Raw genomic sequence first — 13,834 nt, forward strand, 5'->3', positions numbered from 1 at the left:
TGATTTCTACGCCTTCGAATCTTTGTTCTTAATCTACCCCTTCACGTCTGGTGCCATCTGAACCGCTATGTCTGCTTCACCGGACCGCAAGGCTGTCTCGCCTGCCGCCTCTCCCGAACCCGAAGTCCTCGAACAAGCCGCAACCCCGGTTACTGGTGGCGACAACGAGGGCGAGAACGTCACTGAACCTACTGCTGAGACTAAGGACGTCACGGTGAATGCCGATGAAGAGCTACACGGTGGAGACGACGACGAAGTTGACGACGACAAACTTTCAGACGACGAGTCTATTTTATCCGAGGTTGACGAGGCACAATTCGATAACTTCGACCCAGAGAATGTCGATGTCGAGGACCGCCCGCAACTTGCTATTGATGAAGATAACTTGAAACTCATTGGTCGTCACAAGCGCAAGCGCACTGAGGATGGGGAGAGTCGTCCGCGCCGGAAGGAGGGCCGTCGCGAGAAAAAGAGCCGTCGAGCTGATGAGGGAGGCGACGAAGGAGGCTCATCTCGCCGACGTGAGCGCAAGCAGCGCGAGGATAAGCCAGAGACAGATGAGGAGACCCTCGACCCGGAGACCCGTATGTGCTACTCTTTACTGGCAACTCCTTTCCCGCCGCGCACAATTTGTACTAACTGATTTTCAATCATCAGGACGTCGGCGAGCCCTTGACCGTGCTATGGACGAGGCGATGAAAAAGCCGGCGAAGAGACGTTTCCGCAAGCAGGACGGCATTGTATGTGTTGCGCCTGGTGACAGGTACCCACCTACGTTTACTGACTGTCATATTAGGATTTGGAATCTATGGCAGATGCTGAAATTGAGGATATGCGCAAGCGCATGACCCACGCAGCGCAAATGGATGCGATAAACCGCCAAGAAGGAAAACCGGCTATGCACAAGCTTAAGCTGCTCCCTGAAGTCATCATGCTCCTCAATCGCAACCAGTACACAAGCGCCTTGGTCGATCCAGAGATTAACTTACTAGAAGCCGTTCGATTCTTCCTCGAGCCTCTGGACGATGGCGCGATGCCCGCCTACAACATCCAGCGCGACCTATTGACTGCTATTACCAAACTTCCTATCAACAAGGATGCTTTGATTGCCAGTGGCATTGGAAAAGTGGTTGTTTTCTACACCAAGAGCAAGCGCACCGAGCGTCGCATCAAGGAAATGGCGGAGAAGTTGCTGGCGGAGTGGACACGACCTATTCTGCAGCGCAGCGACGATTATTCGAAGCGGGTCTACCAGGAGGCTGATTATGATCCTACGTATGTTCACTGTTCTACAACCGCCCTATCACGCACTAACACCCCTATAGGAAAGTTGTCAGGCGCGCACCTCCCACCGCCGAGGAGATCCGAGCCGAAGCCCGCGCCCTCGAGATGCTCCCTCCCCGCCTTCTCAATCGTGCTCGCGTCGATCGTACAAACGTCAGCTATACTGTGGTTCCGCGCCAGACGGCTGTGCGCGAGAGTCAGTTTGCGCGCCCCTTGGGTGCCAGTGGCGAGGACCGTTTCCGCAAGATGCAAGCCCGCCAGGTCGCCGCACGCAAGGCGTCTCGTCGGTAGATTCGGTACCAGTAAATTCTTTTGCAAAATGGCAGTGGCCTGTTCCGTTATGTGAGATAATATTTGCGGTGTTTGGGCGTTTCGGGATCAATCGGGGCTAGGGATTTGGGAGTGTGTCACGTTTCGCATTCCGAGTGGAATAAGCAGAATCTTTATCAATTGAAATCCATATTGGAAACAGCCAATGAGAAGCCAATTAAATTCTAAAAATGTCAGGAAAGAAAAAAAGCCAAAAAAGCCACAAAATCAAGGCAAGTCAGTTCCGTGCAAGACCGAGTGATGGCCGGGGGCCAACGCCGGAAAAAGAGCAGATCCCGCGATCCCACGTCATGCGATCCGGCCTTTGCTTTTTTAGTTTTATATCGGACATTTCACCTTCTTCTTTTACTTCATTCTAAAGAAATACACTATTTTACACAATGAAGATCCTTACTAAAGAAGAAGAAGCTGCCCACTACCGGTACGAAAGCCCTGCACCCTCTTCCCATGAACAGCCCATACTGATAACCCCCCCAATAGCTCCGTCGTCAAAGGCGGCACAGTCGGTGGCGTGCTAGGTCTTGCTGCCGGCATAGCAGGTGTCCTGCTTGCCTCACGTCGCTACCACACAATCAACAACCTCACCGTCCCAATGAAAGCCTTCCTGGTGACGTCCTCGGGTACGTTCGCCGGTATCGTCTCGGCCGACCACGCCTCGCGCGAATACGAGAACGAGCAAAATGCCGCATACCAATGGTACGAGAACCGCGAAGAGCGCCTCCGCGCAGAGGAATCCCGCGGACTCAGCTTCAGCGACCGCGCGGCTGCCTTCGCCCGCCGCGAGAAATACAAGATCATCACCGCCACCTGGCTCGCCTCGATGGTTGGCTCGTTCGCGCTGGTCGGTCGCATTCCCGGCCTCAGCGGCCAGCAGAAGCTCGTCCAGGCTCGTGTCTATGCCCAGGGTCTGACGCTGGGTGTGCTGTGCGCTTCGGCTGCGTTTGAGATCTCGGATCAGCGTCGTGGCCGTGGCGTGATGGATGCGAAGAACAAGGCGAATCCGTCGGGCAAGCCTCAGTTTGAGGATGTTGAGGAGGATCAGCCTACCCACCAGGGTGCCTCGAATAATGAGGGAGATCTCTGGAAGGATATGGTTGCTGCTGAGGAGGATCGCTTGAGCTCTAAGCACATTTCTCTCTATGAGCATGAAGAGAAGCAGAAGGCTGCTGAAGACGAACAAAAGAAGAAGTCTGAGGAGAGTAATGATGAGAAGGACTCCAAGACGGAGAAGAAGGACACCGAGTCCAAGAACAAGAAGAAGAGCTCCTAGATGCACTATCTTGCTTCTTGTTCATCCCCTCCATGACCGCCATTGGTCAAGGTCCATCGCGGACATCGCTGCCCACTTTCTTTCTATTTCATACTGAGAGCCCGCAGCCTCTGTTGGGCCATAATGATAGATGGGACGGGGCGATGACATTGCTCGCTTGACCTTCATCCCCCCGTACATATGACTTCTTAAGCGTTTTTCTTCTTGTTCATGCCGCAAGGGCTCTCTCAGTCAAAAAAGTGACATTTATTTTACTGTGTCTACTTGTGTGATTATACTAAAGGATGTGCCCTCTTATCTCTGTTTCTCTACTCTAATAGATATCTGAAGACTAAATCTGGCATTCGTCAATAATGACGTCATAGTAATATTCATGGGTATTCGTGTTGTAATGTGGGGAATGTAGCAGAAAAAAGGCCATGCATATCAATGTGAAGAACCTATAGTCAGCCTTATTTCTTGCCGAATTTAGAAAGTTTCATCCTCCAAGTGCTCCATGCGGCGGATCACACTTGGACTTTGATCGTCGCTAAAGTCATCTGTAATCTCCCCAGCTCCAGCCGTAGCCAGCAAATCGGTCACAATGCGCTTAGAAGCCTCTCTTGCTACCAAGACGAAGGGAGTTAGCATGGATATAGTATTAAACATAGGATCAAGTGATTTCTTACCAGGCGTTCGCATCAACCGGCTCTGCGGAATGTGAAACTGCATTGTCTTAGGAGGACTCGGCCCAAGGTCCTCATCGTCGTAATCCAGATCGTCGTCGCTATCCCACATAGCTGACTTACCAGCAGACTTCTTAGCAGGTGTCAAAACACTCATGCCAGGCCTGGGAATACCGCGCATGCGATTACTGCTAGTCCGTCGCTTGCGGTTCGTGCCCGGGGTATCGATGCCCTTGATGGGGGATGAGAAGACTTCCGAGTGGAGCTGTGGTGCCTCTGGCTCTGGACTGGAAATCGGCGAGTCGTCATATCTGTACTTGGAGGTAGACTCGGCCGGCTTTGGGGTGATGTTGAACTTTGGTCGGGTGTTCGTGCCGCCACCCACATTGCGGAATCCCTTTCCGAGCGGCGTGGCTTGCACCCGGTATGTCTTGTCGAGCATTTGGTGCAGTACCGGGTCTGAGGTCTTCTGGTATCGACGGTCTTGGGTGGATGGCTCCGCGGGTGGAAGGAATGGTGATGACATCGGGGTTGTGACGGAGACGCCGCGTGGGAAGAAGAGCTGGCGGCCTGGAGTGGATGGGAGGGTCGAGGACTCTGGGAGGTCGAATGGGGGTTCGGATTCATTGACTTGTCTTCTTAGGTTCTCGTAAGAGGACGAGTACTCCATTGAGGAGGTTGTTATGTCGTCGTCGGCCTGGTGGTGGCCGCCCGGAGCACGCGGAGTGCTGTGCGAAGAAATGCCGAGTTCTGTTAGATCAAGGTCGTCTGCCTGATCGCGGCGGGGTGTTTCATGCCGCTGCGAAGATGGCGTCTCGTTGGACATGGTCTCGTCGAGGCTGGTGCTTTGAGTTATGTCGGCGGACAACTCTTCCTCCGTGGCTGTAGGGTCCTGCGTCGTTTCTTCATCGGTGTTTCTTTCTTCGTAGCCGGATAGGGATACGTTGGCACTAGCTTCGAAGAATTGCTTCCAAAACTAAAGGGAGTCAACCAATCTGTCTATAGCTGTATAATAAGCTGGTGGCGCTGACCTTGGAACCTTCCCAGACATCTCGTGAATGCTCGGTATATTGCTGTACCAGAGGCAATATACTCGTGGTAACTATCCGATGAGCTTCGCTGAAATTGTGATCGATCTCTGTATGAAGGTAGGACGATGAGCGGTCTGCTGGACTGTTTTGTTTACTTCTCTACCCTACCTTGCATTGTAAGGGTGATGGACTGTTCCAATTTCTCAAGCTCCTCCGTGAGGGACAACGGCCGTTGGGCCTGCGAAAATTGGCGAGACATGATGTATCGTCCAAGTTCAATTGTACATGAATCGAGTCAAGAGATGGGAGCTTGCAATCACGTCCCTCTTTGACGCGGGGAACTTTACCCAAAGCGGTGTGTACTTAGGGCCAATGATAAGGGCTTTTCCGGTCACGCGCGATAATGCAAGGATAAGGTCCAGGCATCCATCACCGAATCATCTTGCTCCGCTTGACGGTGGTGAGTTTTGAAAACACTTTTAGGAAAGACAATTACAGTATTCGGGTTCATTATGCCAGCACCACTTGCAAAAGGTATGGTCCTCTACCTCCCTAAACTTCTACATTTCCCTCCCGGATCATCCGAGCCGTGTACTCGGCCTTATCAGTTCCCCACTCTCTATACGATGAGGCTAAACTCTCATGCAGGAATCATCATTACTGTTTCTGTGCTTGTAGCAGCTGGCATCGCCGTGTATGAGTCGCCTCAGTTTCAACAATGGGTAACCAACTCGCGGCGCAAGATCGCCTTGGCTCTGCACAACCTCGGCGATGAGATCCAACCTCAAGACATAGCGTTGAGGCAAGACATTTCTATGACTGAGGAGACCGGCGACGTTGCCGAAGAACGCAGACGGATTGCTCGTGCGGAGATCATACGACGGGGAAAGCTCATTGAATCGGTCATTGAATCCCGACGGAAGGCCAGCCAGCCAAGCCAGCCTCATAATAGCTTTGATACTCTCGTCGACAGCGAGGGCAACCTGCGTATACACAAAGACCACGAATACGATACTCGGTCCAACGAAGAATTTACTGCTAACTCAACGGGAGTTGACCTGGGCACTTCGGAGCCTTTCCGCCGAGGTGTCAAGAGAACTGAGGCCGAATCCTCGACTACACCGGGTCGGAATCAGCTGCATGTCGACATCCCCTCACCCGCTCCCTCAATCCATCCTTCCGAATCTATGATTCAGTTTACGCCTCGGTCTGAAGTACCCGAGGGGGATAACCTTTTTGATCCATTCTCTCCTAACTCTCCCTTGTCTGCCTCTGGGTCCAGCCACACAGAAGACCATCAGCAGGTATATTATGCGCACCCTGATGCGGCAAACAACATAAATCATGAAAGTGATCATCTTGCCGAGCTAGATGGGTTCGGCCACGAGAGCGTTCAGTCTTACGATGAGATTTCGGCCGCTCCTTCGACCGCTGGAAGTTTCAGCCATGTCGGAGGATTTGAAGATGAAACGTCAGATGGCACTCTTAGTGACCTTGATGGGCGATCTGTTGGTGGTATGGCTACTCCGGCATGGTCTGATGTGGGTAGCGTAATTAGCAACGAGGATGCTGGACATCAGTTGCTCTGATACACTCGGACCGTCAAGGACGGATCAATGGGTGGGCTTTACTGGCTCGGGGAACTTTCGGTATAGTATTCGGTGCTTGGCGTTAGATGTGAGCTTGGCTGCAATTTGTTAATGCGATACAAGGTACATTTATGCTCTATTTCAATTGGAGTACCAATGGTTCCGTTAAATTTCCAATTATTCTGGACCCTTAGAAAGGCATTGTCCATTTTGTAGCGAGCAGCAAAGGAAATTCGAAGGCAAAGATCGGAATTTGCCTCTTCGCGTTCGATCACTGGGACACGATTGACGCAATTGCGAAAGAGAGTCTGGTGATTGGAATCGAGCTAGGTGACGTCCACTACTTTGAGCATATATACTATGTAGGTGATAATCCGTTATAACCGGCTCGGCATGGATACATGGAAATCAAGATGTAAAACGGCCAACTGGCCAACCACAATGGATCAACCACATGGGAACATCCACGTTGTGACGTAACGACCACACGGCCTAGACCTGGGAAGAAGAACATTGGGATCTTGGAAGACTAATTATAGTAATGCGATATCGTTTATAGTATACCGGGGATCCTTTGTTCTCTTACACTATTCCGTCAATCCATTCAATCTTCACACATGAAACCTTGCAAGCATGGCTACATTCATCACACATAAAATCATGGGTACCACCCTTCAAACTACCGAGAGATACACAGACTTGAAAGCACGAGGTGTTGGTGCGTTTGGGGTAATCTGGTATCTCCCCTCGTCTATTTTATTCGTACTGTAAGACCACTAACACCCAGTATCAGCTCGGCGCATGATTCAATGGCCAACCGAACGATGGCCATAAAAAAGATAGGGAAACCCTTTGAAAGCTCTTCCCGGGTCAAGCGCACATATCGCGAGGTTCATTTGATGAACAACCTAAAACATGATAATGTATGTGTAGAAAAGAGACGAAGTATGAACTGGAATACTAATCGCCAATAGTTGATCAACATGACGGACATCTTCATCTCGCCAGCGGAAGATCTGTACGTAAACCACTTTCGATCTCCTTCAATTATACTAACTATGTTGAAATGCAGTTATGTTGTGATGGATTGTTGCATGACAGACCTTCATCATTTGATCCAATCAAGGTCAAAGCCATTGGAGGACAGGTTCACCCAGTTCTTCACCTACCAACTGCTGGTATGTCTCCCCGAGTGATCCAGAAATATCAGTGTGGCTGACTATTTCAGCGAGGGTTAAAATTCATTCACTCTGCTGGTGTCATTCACCGTGATGTCAAACCTAGCAACATTTTGATCACAGAGAACTGCGACTTGAAGATTTGTGACTTTGGTCTAGCTCGAGAACAAGATCATCAGATGACTGGCTATGTCTCCACGCGATACTACCGAGCTCCAGAGATCATGTTGACCTGGCAGAGATACACCTACGCGGTGGATATTTGGAGCACTGGTTGCATTCTGGCAGAGATGCTCCTAGGAAAGGTCTTCTTACCGGCAAGGGACAATGTGCATCACTTCAAACTGATCACTGAGATCTTTGGGAAGCCGCCCAGAGAGATTATGGAGACAGTTTACAGCGACATTGTATGATCGAATTCTAAACGACCGGTTTAGATACGGATGGAAAGATGCTAACTACAAGTTATAGACGATGGATTTTGTGAACTCTCTACCCGAAACAAAACCCCGGTCACTTGGAGCTACACTGGGAGACGTTGACCCTGGAGGTATGCCCTTGAAATCTTAATTGATATCAAATGCTCCTGATTTATCTACCTCCAATGATACTGACTTTGCTAGCCGTTCATCTCTTGGAGAAAATGCTCGATATAGATCCACAAAAGAGAATCACGGCGGCGGATGCCCTAACCGATCCATACGTTTCGAGCTATTCGGACTCTAATGACGAACCCGAGTGTGAGAAACAAATTGACTTGTCTTTGTTGGATTCAGAAATGACTACAGATGAATGGAAGAGCAAAATGTATGAATTTTCCCCATCTGCGGCGTATTGATCTGTGCTAATCGTCTATAGGTATTTCGAGATTTTGAACTATCACACTGGTTCTTATAACTGGGAAGACACTGACCCCAAAGCTCACGAGGGAAGATTTGAGGATTGGCTGCGCCAGGAGATAATGGTGGGCACATATTAGTGATCATTAAGAAGGTATAACAACACATAGCTATCCCTCCGAGTGTATACATATAGATCCCATCGACACATCGGTAGAACTGATTACTGTCGACGTGAGCGACAACGTCTCGATCGAACAAGTGGCGGAATATCGCATCCCAGAACGGGCAACGAGTAGAAGGCCAAGTATGCCAGAACTAACGAAATAATAGCATGGTTTACCCCTATCTATAGAAATGAATGGTTTATGTTATATTCCAAAGTTTCCAATAATACTCGGACAAACCGAGTTACCTAGGCATCTCCACAGGCCAACCCCATAAAACTGGAAATAGATCTTGGTAAAGTATTTGGTACTTCCTACAGTCAGGGGTGATGGGCAAATTTCAAGTACCTGCTACTTATCGACCGGATAACCTGACAGGCGAAATGAACCTCGGCAGCCTCGGCCGGAACGTCGACCTTCTCTCCTCTTGATACTTCTTTTAACTCTCTCCTCTTCCTCCCCTTTGCTTGAATTATTCCTCGTCTCTATCCTAATTCTGTACAGTCTGTAAGTTATTCTCCCAGTGCCTGAGTTATTTGCATTCACTCTCCTCGAATCTCCGCACGTGGAAGCTTCCCCGCATTAAGACCGAGAACTTCCATGCCAGTACCGGCGTCTTCAACAAAGAAGAGAAGCACAAGACTGACGATATATTAGTCCAGTCTCTACACCTTCATACATAATGGCTGCTGATCGTTTAAGCTCGCTCCTGAGCCACCTCAAGCCCGGCGCCGCCAACGGCCTCGCTGCTATGTAAGTCTTCAGACAAACTCAGTTGTGTGTCATGGGTCTAACAAGCACACACAGTACACAGAAGAACCCCGACGATGTGGTCATCACCCTCGCGATTCGCACACCGCTGACCCGGGCGCGTAAGGGTGGATTCAAGGACACAGAATTGGACTATCTCCTCTACGCCCTGTTGAAGGAGACTCTGGCCAAGTCACAGATTGACCCTGCTCTGATTGAGGATGTCTGCCTCGGCAACGTATGTCCAATCCCTTTCCTTCCTCCATAAATTCATAGGTGGCATATTCTAACCCAAAGACAGGTCAACGAAGTCAAGGCCGCCTACATGGTCCGCGCCGCAGCTCTTGCCGCCGGCATCCCCCACACAGCCGGTGCCTCAACAGTGAACCGCTTCTGCTCGTCTGGACTGAAGGCTGTGCAGGATATTGCGAACCAGATCTCGATGGGCGCCATCGACATCGGTCTCGCTATGGGTGCCGAGCTCATGTCCGCTCCTGGTGAACGCCTGGAGAAGCCATTCAACGAGGAGGTCCTGCGCAACCAGGAGGCTGCCGACTGCATGCAGCCCATGGGCCAGACATCCGAGAACATCGGCAAGGACTTCGATGTCCCCCGCGAACAGCAGGACCGATATGCTGCCGAGTCTTTCCGTCGTGCTGAGGCTGCTCAGAACAACGGTTGGTTCGCTGACGAGATTGTTCCTATTCCTACCAAGGTTAAGGACCCCAAGACTGGCGAGATTACGGAGGTGATTGTGTCCCGTGATGATGGTATCCGTCCTGGTACGACCTTCGAGTCGCTTTCCAAGATTCGCCCTGCGTTCCCGCAGTTCGGTGACAAGTCCACTGGTGGAAACTCCAGCCAGGTCACCGATGGTGCCGCGTCTGTCCTTCTCATGCGCCGCTCCAAGGCTATCGAGCTGAACCAGCCTATCCTGGCAAAGTTCTGCGGTGCTACCGTTGCCGGTGTGCCCCCTCGCGTTATGGGTATCGGCCCAACTGCCGCTATCCCCAAGCTGTTGAGCAAGTTCCAGCTTGACAAGAATGATATCGACATCTACGAGATCAACGAGGCTTTCGCCTCTATGGCTGTCTACTGTGTCAACACCCTTGGTCTTGACCACGCCAAGGTCAACCCTCGTGGCGGTGCTATTGCCATTGGTCACCCTCTCGGCGCAACAGGTGCACGCCAAATCGCGACCATTCTGAGCGAGGCTCGCCGCACAAAGAGCAAGATTCTGGTCACTTCCATGTGTATTGGAACTGGTCAGGGTATGGCTGGTCTCTTTGTTAACGAGCAGCTGTAAATATCTAGATTGGTATAATTAAGTGATAATATACGGTCTGCAATGTACAGAAATGAGTTAATTACGAACTAAGAATATGGTATCAACGGCTATGTAGGTAAAACGCAAGAACTCGTAAATCATGAAAAGCATAGTGTGCCATGATATCACTTGGCATCATCTTGCTTTCCGGTCTGACTCTCCCTCTTCATTCTCTCCTCTGCAGCGCGCGCCATGATTTCCCTACGAGACAATGTCCCGCCAGAAGCAGCATTTCGGCCTCCAGCCGAGTCCCCTTGCAATCCACCAAGGACAAACTCCCCACCAGTCCATCCACACTCATCAACAAACTCCTCCCCATCCTGCGCACTATCCCAATCACCAGGATTATAAAACTCCTGACTAGACAACTGATTCCCACCAGATTTCCAATCAGCACGATCAACCTCCTTCTCAATCTGCGACGTCAAATCCCAGAAGTCGCGATCATGGGGCCCAAACACGCAATGCGCAAGCTCATGACACAGCGTCTTCCGAATAGTACGGTAATCACGGTATCCATCATAGGCATCCGTTCGCAACCGCAGCTCAATAACCTCGCCTTTATTTCGGTTCAGACCTAGCGTCCGCGACTCGCTCGTCGTGTGTTCCGCCGGGTTCATTTCTGTTAAGAGTGGCACGGAAAACTTGTGCTTTGTCATTGCGGCGCGGATGCCTGGATCGTCGCGGAGGCGTTTGAGGAAGTCGAGGGAGCGGTCTGGGTTGGGGAGGTAGGATAGTGGGAGGAGGCGGTGGAAGGTGTAGTTGTTGCTTGAGGATGAGATGGTATGGATGCCGCCGCTACGGGAGGACGGTGTTTGTTTGTTGCGTCTTGCGGCACTTAAGGCAGACGCGCGTAATTCTTGTCGTCGCTGTTCGCTAGCAGATTGTTCGTGCAGATCAGCGATTGCTTTAGCCGGGGTGCCGAGGAGGGTGATCTTGAACTTTGGGGAGGAGGGTTGGAGAATCGCGTCGAGGAGAGTTGGTGGGAAAGGCGCTTTCTGCATTCCGGGCTTTGGGGCTATGAGGAGCTTTTGGTTGTCGACCGGGATGTTCAGGACGCGCTCTATCTCGGAGGAGAGGGCTTGTAATGTTGCCGAGGCGGGGACTTGAATGATATGCGCGGTCCCATGGTGGTGAACGGTTAGCTCCTTTGGAGAGTCCATTATAGCGTACGAGTATATGTGCGATCGTAGGGCAGCAAATCGTGACAGAAGAGCTCGTGAGTGAAGAACTGCGATAAGGAAACTGCTTATATGGCCCGAATAGGCAGGCGCCGGCGAATTCGACCCGATTCCACGGCGATAGGTTTTGTCAGCGCGGAGATAAGCCGGAGCCATCACGTGATATTCATAATGTGAATGCCTCAGGCAGTGCGGCAAAGTCAGAAACTAACGAGGTAATTGATTTGAACTACGGAGTACAAGAAGTGCTATACACATCAAATCTTAACATTTATTATCTTCGCTCTCCGCTAGTCAAATGACGCAAAAGTGCGTTTTGAGTTCCAATAACAATTACGCCCAAATGCGAGCAGAACATCTTTGTTCAAGTAGATCGGCTCGAGGACCCCAAGGCTCGAAGGACAAATCTAGTAAATTGACAGTCTAAAATGGCACCCTTCCTTCTACTCCCACCAAGCAGACTGGTATGAATGACTCGCAGAGCAACCTCATGTCTTTCAGCTGTCTTTCACGAGGTGCCGTGCAAAAGCAAGCAAAAGCAGCGAACTACCTCATTCTATGTCTTCGGCAACGGTTGCAAGCCCGAATCCGGCAACCTCTGCACATGAAAATGTACTCAGGCATATGATGGTTGCAGACCTCACACTGCAAACTTCCAGTCTTACGAAAAACCCATTGCGAGTTCCTGTGGTGCTCGCAGCCGTTGTCCTCGTGCTGCTGCAGGCCATCGACTATCCGGTTAAATGCGATCTGGCGGACTTGGTTATTGGCGTTGGCCGGGACCTCCTCATGTACCGCTCGATTTGCCACTTCTTCAAGCCTGTCCTCGTGCCAAAGTGGGCACTCGCATGTTTTCCAAACCAAGCCGCACACATAGCAAAACTCGCGGCCGCAGCTACAAATCATTAGTTTCTTCTCATGTACTGTGATATGTTTGATTGTAGGGGATGTTTCTTGCTTACCGACATGTTATATGGTTGCAGCCAACGTGCAACTCTACCATGGTTCGGCAATTGAAGCATCGCTTCCAGTTTTGAGAATCCGCTATTTCCAATACAGCATGAAGAGTCTCGTCCATTGGGCAATCGACGCGAGGGTGGGCGAGGGAACGGCATGGTACATGAGTCCGCTGGTGACATTCGGGGCAGGTGCCGTGCTCGTCTCGGATAGCGAATGGGGGAATGAATTTCGAACATGTTGGCTCGGCGCAATAGAGGCGATCCTTTGCGGTCCATTCAAGGGCTCTTTCACTGAAGTTTCGAAGCTCCTCGTAGTTAAGGATCCTCAAAGCAACACCAGGCGGTATGACATTGCCGCAGCAACGAGGCGGGTACAATTCCTCGTCTCTGATGGCACCGAGGAACATCTGTCTTACGCAGTCGAGGCAAAACTCGTGACCGCACGCACCCTTGAACACGATAGACTCGACCTTTGTAAGGCAGGATGCACATTCACTCATGAAGTTGGTTCCTCGAGATGAACGCATGTATGATGAGCCTTCCCCGTTGTTAGATGATCTGCCACTCACAGACATCCGGCCCATGAGATCCCCCATGACAATGGAAACGGCATCGTCATCGTCATCTGACGATACGATATCGTTTGCCAAGGCATTCGTGCGATTAGCGGTTCCATTGTTCAGGGCGAGAGCGAATTGATGGTCCTGATTAGCAAGTCTTTCCTCACGAAGAAGAGACGTGAGTATCTTCTGGTCAGTGGCGATTGCAATACTCGTGCTAAGCGCCAATATCTCGTCGTCGATGGAAGTTTGCATAGCCCGAATATCCTCCCTCAAGCATGTGATGGCAATTTCAAGGTCTGTTGCCTTTCCTGCGCCTTGTTTTCCTTTCTGTCTATTTTCGAGATCATCTAAATCCTCAAGCAGAAGCCGAAGGATCATTCGCTTATCTTGATCTTGCGCCATCTCTCGAGATAGACTGGAACTTGGAGGTCTGATGCAATGTAAGAGAAATCACTGATCAAAAAGGCGAAGAATAATAGGGAAAAGATCAAGAGAGGGAAACAGTTGAGAGGGGAGGGGAATAAGAAAGGCTGACACAATAACAAACGGCAAGCCGGGTAGGATTCTCAACTTTGCTTGATGCGACTGTCATAAGGTGTTTGCTTCTACTGTGGAATATTGTCATTACCTCTATCGTGTCTGTGTCAGGCCGTCTTTGAGGTGCATAGAGCCGTGATAGGGCCAGTTACGAAGCGGTATAT

The 13,834-nt window shown here is 50.6% G+C and overlaps 9 protein-coding genes across 9 annotated transcripts; 6 read left to right on the forward strand and 3 right to left on the reverse strand.

Annotated features, from left to right (window-relative positions):
• Window positions 1-67: 67 nt before the first annotated feature.
• On the forward strand, window positions 68-1,575 carry N7518_006933 (transcription factor SPN1; the record flags this gene model as incomplete). The annotated part of the gene is made up of 4 exons (XM_057187860.1): window positions 68-584; window positions 658-740; window positions 797-1,275; window positions 1,326-1,575. 4 exons carry the CDS (start codon window positions 68-70, stop codon window positions 1,573-1,575), a joined length of 1,329 nt encoding a protein of 442 aa, XP_057039563.1.
• A 419-nt stretch (window positions 1,576-1,994) lies between these two features.
• On the forward strand, window positions 1,995-2,884 carry N7518_006934 (HIG1 domain-containing protein; the record flags this gene model as incomplete). The annotated part of the gene is made up of 2 exons (XM_057187861.1): window positions 1,995-2,035; window positions 2,095-2,884. 2 exons carry the CDS (start codon window positions 1,995-1,997, stop codon window positions 2,882-2,884), a joined length of 831 nt encoding a protein of 276 aa, XP_057039564.1.
• A 468-nt stretch (window positions 2,885-3,352) lies between these two features.
• On the reverse strand, window positions 3,353-4,839 carry N7518_006935 (DASH complex subunit ASK1; the record flags this gene model as incomplete). The annotated part of the gene is made up of 3 exons (XM_057187862.1): window positions 3,353-4,525; window positions 4,581-4,687; window positions 4,749-4,839. 3 exons carry the CDS (start codon window positions 4,837-4,839, stop codon window positions 3,353-3,355), a joined length of 1,371 nt encoding a protein of 456 aa, XP_057039565.1.
• Window positions 4,840-5,206: 367 nt separating this feature from the next.
• N7518_006936 (uncharacterized protein) lies at window positions 5,207-6,169 on the forward strand (the record flags this gene model as incomplete). The annotated part of the gene is made up of 1 exon (XM_057187863.1): window positions 5,207-6,169. One exon carries the CDS (start codon window positions 5,207-5,209, stop codon window positions 6,167-6,169), a length of 963 nt encoding a protein of 320 aa, XP_057039566.1.
• Window positions 6,170-6,802: 633 nt separating this feature from the next.
• N7518_006937 (uncharacterized protein) lies at window positions 6,803-8,326 on the forward strand (the record flags this gene model as incomplete). Its single annotated transcript, XM_057187864.1, has 8 exons — window positions 6,803-6,906; window positions 6,963-7,092; window positions 7,144-7,187; window positions 7,242-7,347; window positions 7,398-7,754; window positions 7,819-7,897; window positions 7,971-8,154; window positions 8,206-8,326. The coding sequence occupies 8 exons, from the start codon at window positions 6,803-6,805 to the stop codon at window positions 8,324-8,326; spliced, it is 1,125 nt and encodes a 374-aa protein (XP_057039567.1).
• A 709-nt stretch (window positions 8,327-9,035) lies between these two features.
• On the forward strand, window positions 9,036-10,409 carry kat1 (putative 3-ketoacyl-CoA ketothiolase (Kat1); the record flags this gene model as incomplete). Its single annotated transcript, XM_057187865.1, has 3 exons — window positions 9,036-9,106; window positions 9,161-9,341; window positions 9,405-10,409. 3 exons carry the CDS (start codon window positions 9,036-9,038, stop codon window positions 10,407-10,409), a joined length of 1,257 nt encoding a protein of 418 aa, XP_057039568.1.
• Window positions 10,410-10,555: 146 nt separating this feature from the next.
• On the reverse strand, window positions 10,556-11,767 carry N7518_006939 (putative zinc metalloproteinase; the record flags this gene model as incomplete). The annotated part of the gene is made up of 1 exon (XM_057187866.1): window positions 10,556-11,767. The coding sequence occupies one exon, from the start codon at window positions 11,765-11,767 to the stop codon at window positions 10,556-10,558; it is 1,212 nt and encodes a 403-aa protein (XP_057039569.1).
• Window positions 11,768-12,238: 471 nt separating this feature from the next.
• On the forward strand, window positions 12,239-12,520 carry N7518_006940 (uncharacterized protein; the record flags this gene model as incomplete). Its single annotated transcript, XM_057187867.1, has 1 exon — window positions 12,239-12,520. The coding sequence occupies one exon, from the start codon at window positions 12,239-12,241 to the stop codon at window positions 12,518-12,520; it is 282 nt and encodes a 93-aa protein (XP_057039570.1).
• A 49-nt stretch (window positions 12,521-12,569) lies between these two features.
• N7518_006941 (BRcat and Rcat domain-containing protein) lies at window positions 12,570-13,535 on the reverse strand (the record flags this gene model as incomplete). Its single annotated transcript, XM_057187868.1, has 1 exon — window positions 12,570-13,535. One exon carries the CDS (start codon window positions 13,533-13,535, stop codon window positions 12,570-12,572), a length of 966 nt encoding a protein of 321 aa, XP_057039571.1.
• Window positions 13,536-13,834: the final 299 nt, after the last annotated feature.

Source organism: Penicillium psychrosexuale (genome assembly GCF_028828465.1).
Source record: "Penicillium psychrosexuale strain IBT 29551 chromosome Unknown utg000004l, whole genome shotgun sequence".
In the NCBI taxonomy this organism is placed as follows: domain Eukaryota; kingdom Fungi; phylum Ascomycota; class Eurotiomycetes; order Eurotiales; family Aspergillaceae; genus Penicillium; species Penicillium psychrosexuale.